This window comes from Mus musculus, chromosome 13, assembly GCF_000001635.26.
Source record: "Mus musculus strain C57BL/6J chromosome 13, GRCm38.p6 C57BL/6J".
Taxonomy (NCBI): domain Eukaryota; kingdom Metazoa; phylum Chordata; class Mammalia; order Rodentia; family Muridae; genus Mus; species Mus musculus.
The window spans coordinates 100,465,918-100,479,798 of NC_000079.6; the positions used below are offsets into that span (position 1 = coordinate 100,465,918).

At 38.2% G+C, this 13,881-nt stretch overlaps 1 protein-coding gene across 6 annotated transcripts in view; it reads right to left on the reverse strand.

Moving 5' to 3' along the window:
• Gtf2h2 (general transcription factor II H, polypeptide 2) overlaps positions 1 to 13,881 on the reverse strand; it is a 32,392-nt gene that overhangs the window by 5,700 nt on the left and 12,811 nt on the right. For 5 of the 6 annotated variants that reach the window (XR_873759.3, XR_873756.3, NR_153794.1 and 2 more), the window contains exons 12-16: positions 13,274 to 13,337; positions 11,187 to 11,293; positions 10,553 to 10,655; positions 4,962 to 5,001; positions 2,998 to 3,109 (exon numbers count right to left, since the gene is read on the reverse strand). Coding sequence is in view for 3 of the 6 variants with exons in the window: in XM_006517662.3 (XP_006517725.1) it covers positions 2,998 to 3,109; positions 4,962 to 5,001; positions 10,553 to 10,655; positions 11,187 to 11,293; positions 13,274 to 13,337 (426 nt within the window). In the remaining 3 variants the exon portion in view is untranslated. Of the gene's footprint in view, positions 1 to 2,659; positions 3,110 to 4,961; positions 5,002 to 10,552; positions 10,656 to 11,186; positions 11,294 to 13,273; positions 13,338 to 13,881 lie in introns of those variants that run through there. The other variant, NM_022011.4, reaches the window with a different exon arrangement.

A 13,881-nucleotide genomic window follows, 5' to 3' on the forward strand; every position in this document is an offset into this window, starting at 1 on the left:
GCTAGAAACATATCTTACAAGGAAAAAAGACAGCAGTTACCTGTAACAGGAGAAACTTTTACCAGCTACACTTCATACAAGGGGCAAATTTCTGGAATTTACAAAGAATTGCAGAAAATACTAAGGGAATAAAAACTGCCAGTCAACAAACTGGCAAATAAACAGAAAGGACAGTCTGAAATATAAAAACAAAAACAAAAAAAGTGGCCATTGAAACAAGGGCTCAGACCTTAGTAGGCCCTGAGACCTCAGCACAACTGACTCCATGATAGAAGTGCCATTCGGGTCATACCCTCAGCACTTAAGACAGCACCATCTGCCAAAACTGAAACAAAGGCCTCATCCATCAAACTCCATTTAGTCCTGGGAAAGTCTCAAAATACACTATTTCGTTTCTCCAGTTCTGCTTCTGGGTCTCGTTAACTGAAGTATGTCAATCCACAACATGGTTTTTGTGCTTAAAAGATCATCCTGAAAAAGGCTCAGTGCTACACTGGGATCCTGAGCACCCATTTGTGTACCCAGCCGGGTAATAAAAACTTAAACCCACGTCTGAGCAGTCTCCTCTGGTGAATATCCCACAGAGCCATAAATATTTTTTATTAAAAAGTGTTCAATATCCCTAGCCATCAGGCAAATGCTGAGATACCATCTAACCCCAGGAGGGCTACCATCAGTAAATCTAACAAATGCTGAAAATGATATAGACAGAAAGAAACCCATACTCACTGTTGGTAATGGTGCAAACTAATACAGACACTGTGGGATTGAGTTTGGATAGTCCTCAAAAAGTTACAAAAAGAAGCCTGACGTGGTGGTACACGCCTTTAATCTGAGCACTCAGTAGGTAGATCTCTCTGAGTTGAAGGCCAGCCTGGTCTATAAAGCTGAACAGGTTCCAAAAGAGCCAGAGAGACCCTGTCTTAAAAAAAATAAAAATAGGCCTACTGTATGATTCCATTATTTTACTCCTCACTATAGCCAGAGAACTCTGGACCTTACCAGAGAGACATTTCCCACGTTTACTATTGCTTTATTCGCTAGAGCAAAGAATTAGAATCAACTTTCCTGCCCATCAACATATGAATGGATAATGACAATGTGATACACAAATAAAAATGGACTACTATTCAGCTCTAAATGAAAATATGATTACGCCAGGCAATGATGGTGCACAATTTAACCCTAGCACTCAGGAGGCAGAAGCAGGCAGATCTCTAAGTTCAAGGCCAGCTTAGTCTATGTGAATTCCAGGACAGCAAACCCGCCACCCCTACTACCCCAACACAAACAGCCAAAAAAAAAAAAAAAAAAAAAAAAAAAAAAAGCAAAAGCAAAGTGATTGCAACATTTGCAGAAAAATAGATCAATCCAGAATGTATAATATTAAGTGAGGCCACATGACCGCAGAAAAAGGTGCATGCTCTTCATATGCAGAATACAGTCAATAATATATGTGTATAAACAAATGTATAAGTGGAGGCAGTACAACATACAGGAAAGAAGAAAGCCTAAGTCTTAGAGGATGCGGAAGGACTGCAAGTAGGAAATGAATTGAAAGCTAACTGTCTCTAGTTCCAACTGACAGGGATTTTTTTTTTTAAGTTTGAGTAGTGGATATGTGCATAAAAATGATTTCAAGAGTTAAATATAAATCCAGTGTGAGGCTCTATAGCTTCTGTTCCAACTAGCTATTCAAATTGTAAAGAAGTTCACTGACTTGTACAGTCTTTGGGTCTGTTTTGTTTTGTTTTGTTTTTAGAGGGGGTATTTATTTGCAATGCTCTTTTATAATAAAAAAAATTGTTTTTAATTTAAAAGCAATTTAAAAAAAGAACCACTGAGTCTAGACTCAGTGTATGTGAATCCTAAGAAAAACATCCAGTAGACTGGGCTCTGGTCACTTAACTCCGTGTGTGTGTGTGTGTGTGTGTGTGTGTGTGTGTGTGTGTGTTGTATTCTTTCGTGTGAATGCATGTTTGTTTGTTTTTTTAAAGAGCATTTTTTGGGATGATGTCAGTTAGCAAAATGAACAAAGATGTGCAGGTGAAAGCACTGACTAACCAAAAGTTAATAGAAATCTAAATTACTTGAGTGTGGCTGGAAGGATGAGATGAAGGTGCACTATACAGAGGTAATTAAAGGAAAAGGCCTGGAACACGGTCCTGTGGATGACTTGGTAGCTGAAATCACTCCAAAAGGCAGAGCCCTGGTACCTGACAGTGTAAAGGAGGAACTCCTACAGAGAACAGAATATCCCTTGTTCAACATACCAGGTAATGTAAGGGTGGACTAGAATGTGCTGTTCTGTGGATTTATTTCTGAAAGTAAAACTTGCTGTAATTAGAAATTGATTTCCCAAAATAAAGTCTTGTTTTTTGTATGATAGAATACAGTTTTCAGTTTTTAAAAAAAAAAAAAAAGCATATTTTGGAGCTGGACAAATGGCTCAGTGATTAAGAGTATTTGCTGCTCTTGCATAGGTCCTGGGTTCAGTTCCCAGCACCCATACTGGCAGTTTACAACTGCCTTTTAATTCCACTTCCAGGAAATCTGATGCCCTCTCTTGACCCCTGTGGGTAGCTATACTTAGGGTAAACAAACTCATGTAGACACTCACACATGCATGTAAATAAAAATCTAAAATGAAAAAAAACTGAGATTATGACATCAATTTAATCATTACAAGTAATATCTATATATGTGTGTGTGTGTGTGTGTGTATACACACACACACTAATGAGTTAGAATAAAAATGGCTCAAAATAACAGAAAACAAAGTTAATTAAATTTTAATGCATATTGGTGATAGAATCCAAATAAAAATACTCTATTTTCATAGTTAAAAGTTTCTTAAATCAGATCTTCTTTCAAAGTGCTTTCATGTTTTAATTAGAGAATCACTTTATTCAAAGAATCATTTTATTTACAGTTACAACTTTTGTTTTGTTTTTAAACCCACTCGATGTGTGTGTTCTTCATATTGGTATTAAATACCTGAAGGAGTTGGGATCTTATGAATACAGCCAGGACAACAATGGAGAGAGTCATGAACAAAGACATCACAGTCCACACAAAAAACATTTTGGCACACTGTGCAAACATAGACCTGCAATGGAAAGGAGAAAGGCAGATAAACAAAATTAGTTTCCAAAAGTTAAGAACTGCATAGCCAAAAGACAATTCAGTTGCCTTGCTCCCTATATTCTTCAATGTTTCCCTACCCTCCTACACACCTTATTAATCCCAATGTGTTAAATCTAACACAATTTCCTCAAACCTCACACATTTTTTCCCTCTTCAGCCAGCCCTGTGGAATAAGGAATGCCTCTTAGAGAACGGCCTTTCAATTGCAGTATATGGCAAACAGAGCTGGGAGGGTAAGTACGCACTTATAATTCTAGCACTTGGAAAGTGGAGGCAGGAGGATCACAAATTCAAAGTCATCCTAGGCCATATATCAAGTTCCAGACCAGCCTGGGCTACAAGACTATGGGAGGAGTGGAGGGGAGCAAAAACCCAAATACAAGAGTATGTCAAATGATACACATAAAGAATATAAGAATTAAAAAAAATACATTATTTAATCAGTATTACATATATGGGTTAATATTCTAGAGCAATAATATACAGATTTTAAAGTGACTATATTTCAAATGTGTAAAAATGTATTCTTTAAAACTGACAAATGGAGCCTGCTGGTAACACGAAAGCTAGTACTCAGGAAACTAGCTGGAAGCTTCCTCCCTGAAGACTAGCTCTGACGGAACCAGAAGGATCCATTCAGGCTTCCAAGGAGGAAGCAACCAACAGTCCTACCCAGCTATAACACCACAATGACCAGCATGGCAGGACACCCTAAGGGCATAATAGTGGCTCACATATTTTAGTGGTAATCAACAGCTCTCTAATTGGATTTAAAGTCCAGTCAACAGGAAGGAAATCAAAATACTAGAAACCTAGCCAACTAGTTTACTAAAGCTTATAAAGTCCTGTATCTTGGAGTAGAAACTATCTCCAGCACTTCACTAAACCAGAAAAACCACTAACTTCATTCTAAATATTGGTCCTTATACTCACAAAAAGTAGTCGTCATCTCTAATCAAGGAAACTTCTCTTTTCAAAAGATGGAGACCATTATAGAAAACGACAACCAATCAAAATGCAGAGTCCTGGTCCCAGCTGACACATTTACAATACAACTCCTGCACCTGAGGCTCAGGGATCATAGATTGTAAAAGCCAGAGAAATTAGGAGTGTGTCGTGAGATCGTGTCTCCCAAGAATGTTAAAGACAACCATCGAGCCTGATTTTCTGACTGCCTAAACATGAACAAGGACAACAAACATGCTAACATGGTTTTGGGGAAGCCCACAGGGCCTCAGCCACACTGACAGTGGGAGAAATAGCCTTCCCAACAGGTTACCCAATATCAATGGTCAAACCTGAAAATACATAGCAATGCACAGAGCAGGCTTTGCTTGTGTATTTAGGTACAGATGGACAGACGGGTGGTTGGGTGAATAACGAGCTCAAAGGATAAAGCACTTTACCGTGCAAACATGAAATTTTGTTTTTTGGTTTTTTTTTTTTCTTTTTGAGATAGGGTTTTTCTGTGTAGCCCTGGCTATCCCGGAACTCACTCTGTAGACCTGGCTGGCCTCGAACTCAGAGATCCACCTGCCTCTGCCTCCCGAGTGCTGGGATTAAAGGCGTGCACCACCACACCCAACTAATACTATATTTTTAATACTTCTAAACTAAATGCAATGTTGCTTGAAAATCCGAAAAGTATTTAAAATCTCTCAGTAGTAAAATAAGAATGAGAATGACAAAACTATTTAAATTATTTTGTTCCCATTTTACCTCTACCTTACTGTCTTTATAGGGAACAAACTTCTTATGGTGTCACTATTTCAGTATTTCTTGTGTATTAATGTTGAAAAAGCCAATAAACTTACATGTTGGTCTTTCAATTCCCCCTGACATCCATAACAAAACCTGAAAAAGAAAGTTTGAGAATCATTTTTCTAGTTTTCACTCATTAAAATAATTTAATAATTATATGTGACTTTTAGGGAGAGTCTTAGTTTTGGATTTTTGGGGTCTTTTTTCATCTTTCAATATGAGTTAAAATATTCTTTTTTTTCTTTTTCCAATTTTTTATTAGGTATTTTCTTCATTTACATTTCAAATGCTAACCTGAAAGTCCCCTATACCCTCTCCGCCCCCTGCTCACTTACCCACCCACTTCCACTTCTTGGCCCTGGTGTCCCCCTGTACTGGGGCATATAAAGTTTGCAAGACCAAGGGGCCTCTCTTCCCAATGATGGCCGACTAGACCATCTTCTGCTACATATGCAGCTAGAGACACGAGCTCTGGGGTACTGGTTAGTTCATATTGTTGTTCCACCTATAGGGTTGCAGATCCTTCAGCTCCTTGGGTGCTTTCTCTAGCTCCTCCATTGGGGGCCCTGTGATCCATCCAATAGCTGACTGTGAGCATCCACTTCTGTGTTTGCTAGGCCCCAGCATAGCCTCACTAGAGACAGCTATATCAAGGTCCTTTCAGCAAAATCTTGCTGGCATATGCAATAGTGTCAGCGTTTGGAAGCTGATTATGGGATGGATCCCTGGATATGGCAGTCTCTGGATGGTCCATCCTTTCGCCTCAGCTCCAAACTTTGTCTCTGTAACTTCTTCCATGGGTGTTTTGTTCCCAATTCTAAGAAGGGGCATAGTGTCCACACTTCGGTCTTTGTTCTTCTTGAGTTTCATGTGTTTTGCAAATTGTATCTTGGGTATTCTAAGTTTCTGGGCTAATATCCACTTATCAGTGAGTACATATCATATGAGTTCTTTTGTGATTGGGTTACCTCACTCAGGATGATGCCCTCCAGATACATCCATTTGCTTAGGAATTTCATAAATTCATTGTTTTTAATAACTGAGTAGTACTCCATTGTGTAGATGTACCACATTTTCTGTATCCATTTCTTTGTTGAGGAACATCTGGGTTCTTTCCAGCTTCTGGCTATTTTAAATAAGGCTGCTATGAACATAGTGGAGCATGTGTCCTTCTTACCGGTTGGGACATCTTCTGGATATATGCGCAGGAGAGTATTGCTGGATCCTCCAGTTGTACTATGTCCAATTTTCTGAGTAACCGCCAGACTGATTTCCAGAGTGGTTGTACAAGCTTGCAATCCCACCAACAATGGAAGAGTGTTCCTCTTTCTCCACATCCTCACCAGCATCTGCTGTCACCTGAATTTTTGATCTTAGCCATTCTGACTGGTGTGAGATGGAATCTCAGAGTTGTTTTGATTTGCAGTTCCCTGATGATTAAGGATGTTGAACATTTTTTCAGGTGCTTCTCAGCCATTCGATATTCATCAGTTGAGAATTCTTTGTTTAGCTCTGTGCCCCATTTTTTAATGAAGTTATTTTCTGGAGTCCACCTTCTTGAGTTCTTTATATATATTGGATATTAGTCCCCTATCTGATTACAGTATTATTATTATTATTATTATTATTATTATTATTATTGCCTAGTCTGTTGTCCTTTGCAGTATACACAATAACCCTGTTTATAATTCCTAAGAACAAGAAAAATTATACAATATGTCCCAGGTCATCACATAGCCCAAAATTTAGTTCTTATTTTCATTATACACGTGCTTTCTGAACTAGAACTCTATGAGAATTTGATGCCTACAGAAAACTATCAGAGCTGGGCGGTGGTGGCGCATGCCTTTAATCCCAGCACTCGGGAGGCAGAGGCAGGCGGATTTCTAAGTTTGAGGCCAGCCTGGTCTACAAAGTGAGTTCCAGGACAGCCAGGGCTACACAGAGAAACCCTGTCTCGGAAAAAAAAAAAAAAAGAAAACTATCTGAAAACTATCTTTCAGTTATCCCAAATACGGTATGTACCCTAAATGAGTACACCAAGGAATTTGTTACATATAAGGGATGCCTGTGGCTTTGTTTTTTCAGGACGGGCTGGTATATACCTTAGTAGTACAATACAAGCTTAGCATGTATAAAGCCCTAAAAGCAATAACATCATCCCTGTCCATGGGTCCTTAGAATTTATTACAAAATAGCAATCTTAGCTGGGTGGTGGTAACACATACCTCTATTCCTGGCAGAGGCAGGCAGATCTCTAAGCTTAAGGCCAGTCTGATCTATAGAGCATGCTCTAGGACAGCTGGGGCTACACAGAAAAACCCTGTCTCAGAAAAACACACAAACAAAAAAACAAAAATTCCCCAGCAATCTTTTTATTCTCTTCACCTCATTTCTACCTCCCCTGAAGTATCTTTAACATTTTTTTAAAAAGATAGCTCAGCAGTTAAAAGCACATGCTGTTATTCCCATCACATGGGTCACAACCTCCAGGTCCAAAGCCTCTAGCCTCTACCAGCATCTATACTCACATTCATGTCAACACATAGGGGAAAATAACAAAATCATCTTTAAAAATGTAGCTGACACTCTTGTGAGCGTGCAGTTTTATTCATAAGTACTAGCCATGAACCTTCAACTATGCAAGAAATTGTCTTTTAACCCTCTAGATCCAATAATATGTATCTGTATATAGTTCCTTTTTTTTTCTTGCTTTTTTTTTTTTGAGACAGAGATTCTCTGTGTAGCCTTGGCTATCCTGGAACTTACTTGATAGACCAGGGTGGACTTGAACTCACAGACAGCAGCCTGCCATGTGGCACCACATGTGGTATTTCTATATAATTAAATCATCAACTTGGACAAAACAGCATTCACTATTTAGTTTGTTCCACATAAAATGTTTCAGCTCTGACAAGTATGTGCATGTGTGTGGTATGAGTGTGTGATGGTGCATGTGCAGGTACGTGTGGAGGCCATGGCCATTACCCTGATGTCTTTTTTAATTACTCCATTTTATTTTTGTTTTGTTTTACCCAATTCAAGGTTATTTTTAAGATAATGTTTCTTACTGAACCTGGAGCTCATTAACTAGCTATTCTAGTTGGCCAACAAGCCCAGGGTGCCCACCCCCAGGGTGCCCCCCCCCCCCGTGTGCCCACCCCCAGGGTGCCCACCCCCCAGTGTGCCCACCCCCAGGGTACACACTGATAGGCCCAGCCTTTTACCTGAGTGCTGGGGATCTAAACTGCAGACCTACTGTCCACACACACAGCAATATCCAACACCCATCTCCTCAGCCTCTAATTTTCCTTTGGTGATAATTAATTCCAAGCGTACTTTCCTACATAACTAGCACAATTTAGCTCTAATCTTTCCATGAATAGCCTAGACAGCCTCTAAATACATTTAACTCTCAGGAAATGTATTCTTTTCATCCCCTCAAGACATCTTTCTTAGAGAATTCTAACTTTCCAAAACAAGATTGACTACTCTCCCTGAAACAGACATCATCATCATCTCCACTCACCCTTGTCCTAAGCTTCCTTTGGCTTGTTCGCAGTTAGAGGCAGATCCTCCGATTCCATGTCCTTCTCCTTCTCAGTCCTACTTCCTCTAGAACTTCCCCTAAAGCATCTCTATTTTGCTAAGCAATTTTTATAACATTTCATTTATCTATCTGTGCGTGTATGTGTGTGAGCATTTGTGTGCTGTGGTGTGCATTTAGAACACAGGACATCTTGTGGAGTCAATTCCCTCCTTCTATCATGGGGGTCCTTGGGATTCAACTCAGTTCATCGGGCTTGGTGGCAGGTGCCTTTATGTACTAGGCCAGGCCTCCCCCGGAAGAGTCTTTTTGAGACCTCACAAGTCTCAAAACATCTTTATGTTTTTATAAACACAAAGAACTTGCCTACCTGGGGATATAATTTAAGTCAGTTATACTTTTCCCTAAAAGATTTGAGGGTGAATGCTCTCATTAGCACCTGGTGTGGCTAGTAGTGTAAATGTTTTGCTGCATATTTTGAACTTTCACAATTGTGTAGAAAATTATGTTTTTTAAAAGGAAAATACTTCCTTGAACTACTCAATGATTTCCTACCCTACAATGTATCTTTCTTTTCACATTATCCTAACAGTGGGCCTTTTATATAAACTCATGTTTCACCTTTAACTCTCCTATTTACACCTCATTAACACCTTTTAATCCTGCCATCTTTCTTCAACTCCAAATCCTTCAAATCCATCTACTAGACTTTTCATTAAGTTCACACTTACATGAAACCTGAAACAATGCAACTTTAGTTTTGATTTGCCAGTTTGAACCAACTATAAAAAAAAGTTCATACCATCTAGTATCAGTAAAGTTTGGGCAAATAATATATAAAGCCTCTTTAAAGGACAAATTTACAACATCTACCAAAACTCATATAACTTCTGACTCAACAATTCTACCTGAGAATTTGTCCTGCATACTCTTGTACAACTATTTGGAGATACAGACATGGGCATTACTTGTTAACAGCAAAGAGACAATCTTAAATAGTTAATACAAGGCAATTGGTTATGTAAGTCATAGAATATAATCCAAGAAAAATGATGTAATTTGAGAAGCAAGACTGATCTAGACATGCTTATTTGAAATTACTTCTTTTGCATATGTAGTGTAGGTGTCGCATACATGTATAAGCCAGAGGTTGGTACAGGGTGCCTTCCTCAATCCTCTACCTTGTTTTAAGAGCCAAGGTCTTTCACTGAACCTGGAGCTCACTGAATGACTAGGCTAGCTGGCCTACTGAATCCCTGGAATTCTCCTGTCTCTACCTCACAACACTGAAATTACAAAAATATGAGGCCACATCCAGCATTCTTTATGTGGGCGCTGGGTATCCAAACTCAAGTCTTCACTCTTGCATAATAAGTATCCTTACCCACTGAGCCATCTCTTCATCTGTATATTAAATTTGTTCTACACTATCTTTAAGTGTGAAAAGTGATGCATTATTATATATGAAAAATATAATTATTTTGTGATCAAAAGTTCTAAAATGCTGATACTTTTTGAATAAAAAGTCATTTCCTAAAAAAACCAACCGAGACCACTTCCACTTCAGCTTTTACTACTGGAAATGTCAGTAAGAAAATAACCACAGGTTCTTGATTATGTTCAGCTAGCCTCTTCTCTCCAGTAATATTCAAGAAGGCCAGCGTTAGGTATTCATAAATTTTGGGGGTGGTTGTTAAACTACTGACTGCTGAAAACTGGCCATTGGCAGGGCCATTTTATTAAAGGACTCAGAAAATGTAGGCATAGAATCTCCTAGGGCTGGAAGTGCAGGCAGCTGCATAGGTGCTAGGAAGCCAACCTGGGTTCTAAGAGCAGTGCACACTCCTAACCATTGAGCCACCTTTCTAGCCCCCACCCCAGCTTCCATTCCCCACCAAACCAATATAATATTACTCTTAACTTACTCTTTATTACTATTATTCTTTATTATATATTTCTCTTAACTATAAATATGTGAGTTTAGGGAAATAAACAGATTGCTAGACACAGTGTTCTACATCTCATTTTCTATATTAAGGAGTTGTTTCAATCATTAGCTTACCATTGTGACATATAAATTAATCAAAATTCATATACCTTTCTCCTTTATATTCTTCTAGGGAAATTTCTTGAAAAGCATCCAAAGGAAATAAATGATGGTAAGATCTTGCCAAATGAGGTGCAGACACCAAAGTAAGACCTAATGCAGAAAGACAGAGACATTAACAAGCCTGACCTCATAAAGACAAAGGCTAAAAAGTCAAGAGATATACTTAGAAAAAAATGCTTTCAAGTGTTTTCATTTCTCTTTTTCCAGTGATGGGGATCCAATCTAGGGCCTCACACACACTAGAAAAGCTGCCACTATACTACATAGCCAGCACTCAAGGATTTTTAGGACCCTGAGTACTTTTTAGCTGTAGCCATGAAAAGATATTTCAGGATAGAATTCAATCTGTCACTAAATACATGACCCAAAAAGTGCCTATTAAAATTATCATAGTGTTTTTAAAGAAAACATTTACCAAAGAGAGAATCAGGAAAGTTCTGTGATGCTATGCTTATTTTTAGAAATTAATTACTAGGGCTTGAATGAAAAAAGCAATCTTTTTCTTTATACAAATTAAATATATAATAAGCAAGATCCAACACTTATGTTTAATTCGGCAGCTACATAATTACGAATTTATTTAATGCTAATTTACTTAGTAAGGACTAATAGGGTTCTTACCACATATTTTACATTCAACAGGAAGCTCGCAGTACTTTGCTCGGCACTGTGGGCAGAAGTAGCCTCCCAGTGTAAGCCCTGGCTCAGTGCTGTTGTTATCCAAATGCCTATGGGTGGAAAAGTTATTTTTAAAAGATGAAAAGAGCTAAAGCAAGTATGTTATTCAAACCCAGCAGTCAGGAGGCAGAGGCAGGTGGATGTCTGTGAGTTCAAGCCCAGCCTGGTCTAATAGTGAGTTCAAGGCCAGCCAGGACTACACTGTAGTACCCTGTCTCAAAAGATAAAATAGATAAAATTTTATTGGAAAACATGTATGTCTTTTCGCTCACTAATGCTGTTCTTTTTTCTGTCTTCACTTTTAAAGTTTCTCTTAGAGTTATTTTTTTCTTTCTTGATGACTAATCTGTTAGTTCCATCCAGTCTGTTTTTTCTTTTCTTTTCTAAGATTTAGTTTCGTTTTAATTCTGTGTATGTGTGTGTGTGTATGACTGGGTATGTGTACATGAGTACAGGTGTGCTCAGAGAGCAGAGGTGTCAGATCCCCTGAAGGCGGAGTCACAGGCAGTTGTGAGCTGCCCGGGGTAGGTGCTAAGAGCCAGACTCTGGTTCTGAGGAGGACATTATATGAGCTTAACCACTGAACTATCCCTTCAGCCCTCCAGTGCACTTTTCATCTCTGACGTTATATTCTTCATTTCTAGAAGCTTCATTTGAGTTCTTTTTATACAGTTTCAACTTCTCCTTCACTTAAGAGACTAGAGAGTGTATTTACATTGGCTATTTTAATACTGTCGTCTATTAATTCTAGCAAGTGTTTTCTGGCTGTTTCCATTCTGTAGTTTTTCTGTTATTCTCACTCTCTCATATTTTCTCACTACCACCCATCTTCCTTCTTCCTCCTCTCTCTTCCCAGTGTTTCTATATAACTCAAGCCAGCCTTAAATTTGCCGTGACCCTCCTTTCTCGTGCCCAAGTGCTGGCCTGTGGTGATGTACAGCAGCAGCACAGCTGGCAGCCAGATACTTCTACATCCTGTGAGAGATTGTAATCTGTGTTGTTCTGGGTACTAATTTTTTTTTCCTCCATAAATATTTAGAGCTTTATTTTAGAATGAAGTAACTTAGGTACTTACTGATCTATTCAAAAAAATGTTTAAGTATCATTAGCCTAGCCTAGTAGCTACTAATCTAACCAAGTCTCATTATTGTGGGCTCTCTAAAATGTCTTTTGTGCAACTGAGAATTGAACCTCAGCTTTATGTTAAGTGCTTTGCCACTTAGCTCTGACCACAGCCCTCCTTTCCCTTTTATTCTGAGAGGAGTCTTACTATGTTACTCAAGCACCCACCAAGGTAAACTTTCTTCATGTTTGAACTTTCTATTCCATTTTTTTAATCATTAGAATATATATGTATTATATGAATAATATGTAAACATGTATACATAATGTGTATTATATACATATGTATCTTATACATATACATCTACACATATCTACATTTTAAATGCAGATCTAAGTATATACATCTACTCATGTCTCTATTTTCATTTCATTTATTTATGGCTTTTACAAATATATTCTATAGCTCAGAGTGACCTCAAACTCAAAGCTATCACCTTGCCTTAGCCTCCAGAATCCTAGAAATGCAGATGTGAGCCAGCATGCCTGCCCCCGCCTTTAATTTAGATGATGGGTAACACTACGCACATGTACCTTGCTATTTTATTTAGTAATATATCTTGATGATCACAGCATATGCATACATAAAGAGGGCCATTTCTTTTCATGGCTATGCAGATGGTACTAGTTTATAAAAATCATTATAAATTAAGACCTTCTAACTTAGAGGAATAAATTTTAAGTGTTAAAATGTTATTACTGGGAGCTGGAGAGATGGCTCAGTAGTTAACAACACTGGCTGCTCTTACAGAGGATCTGGGTTCAATTCCCAGCATCTACATGACAGCTCACAAGTGTCTATAACTCCTGCTCCAGGGTATCTGACACCCTCATACAGACATAATCAAATCACCAATGTACATAACATTTAAAAAAAAAGTTATCACTGACAATTGCTCTTTACTTACGCCATGCTGAAGGATGGTTTTGCATCCTGATCAGACAAAGAAGCAATGGTATGCTGAGGGAATCCTTAATAGGTTAAAAAAAAATTACAGCATTAATTTCTTTTATAAGCAAAAACCAGAATTTTATGAATAAGAATCTTAAGATATTCTTATCAGAAAGTCAACAAAGTTGTATAAAAGCTCTTTCCTGCCTTTGAGGTCGATATGTGCCTATCATAGTATAATGAAACATAGTATAATGAAACTCTAATGCCAAGGTATAAGAAAAAGCAGAGGAAAAGGAGGGATGATCTTTCTATATACAACCTCACACTCCGAAATTTATATCTTTAATTTAATAAACCACATTTTAAAAAAATAGTTCACGTTTTATATAGCTCCTAATACAACCAAATATGTATTAAATGATACAGTATCTCTTTAAGCACATATAAAAGAAAACCAAAATCCCTTTAAGTGCTAGGCATGGTGACTCACACCTTCAATTGCAACACTTGGGAGGCAGAGGCAGGCGGATCTCAGTGAGTTCGAGGCCAGCCTGGTCTACAAAGTGAGACCTTGTCTCAAAAAAAGAAGATTATTTAAAATAATCATTTTTATGACCAATA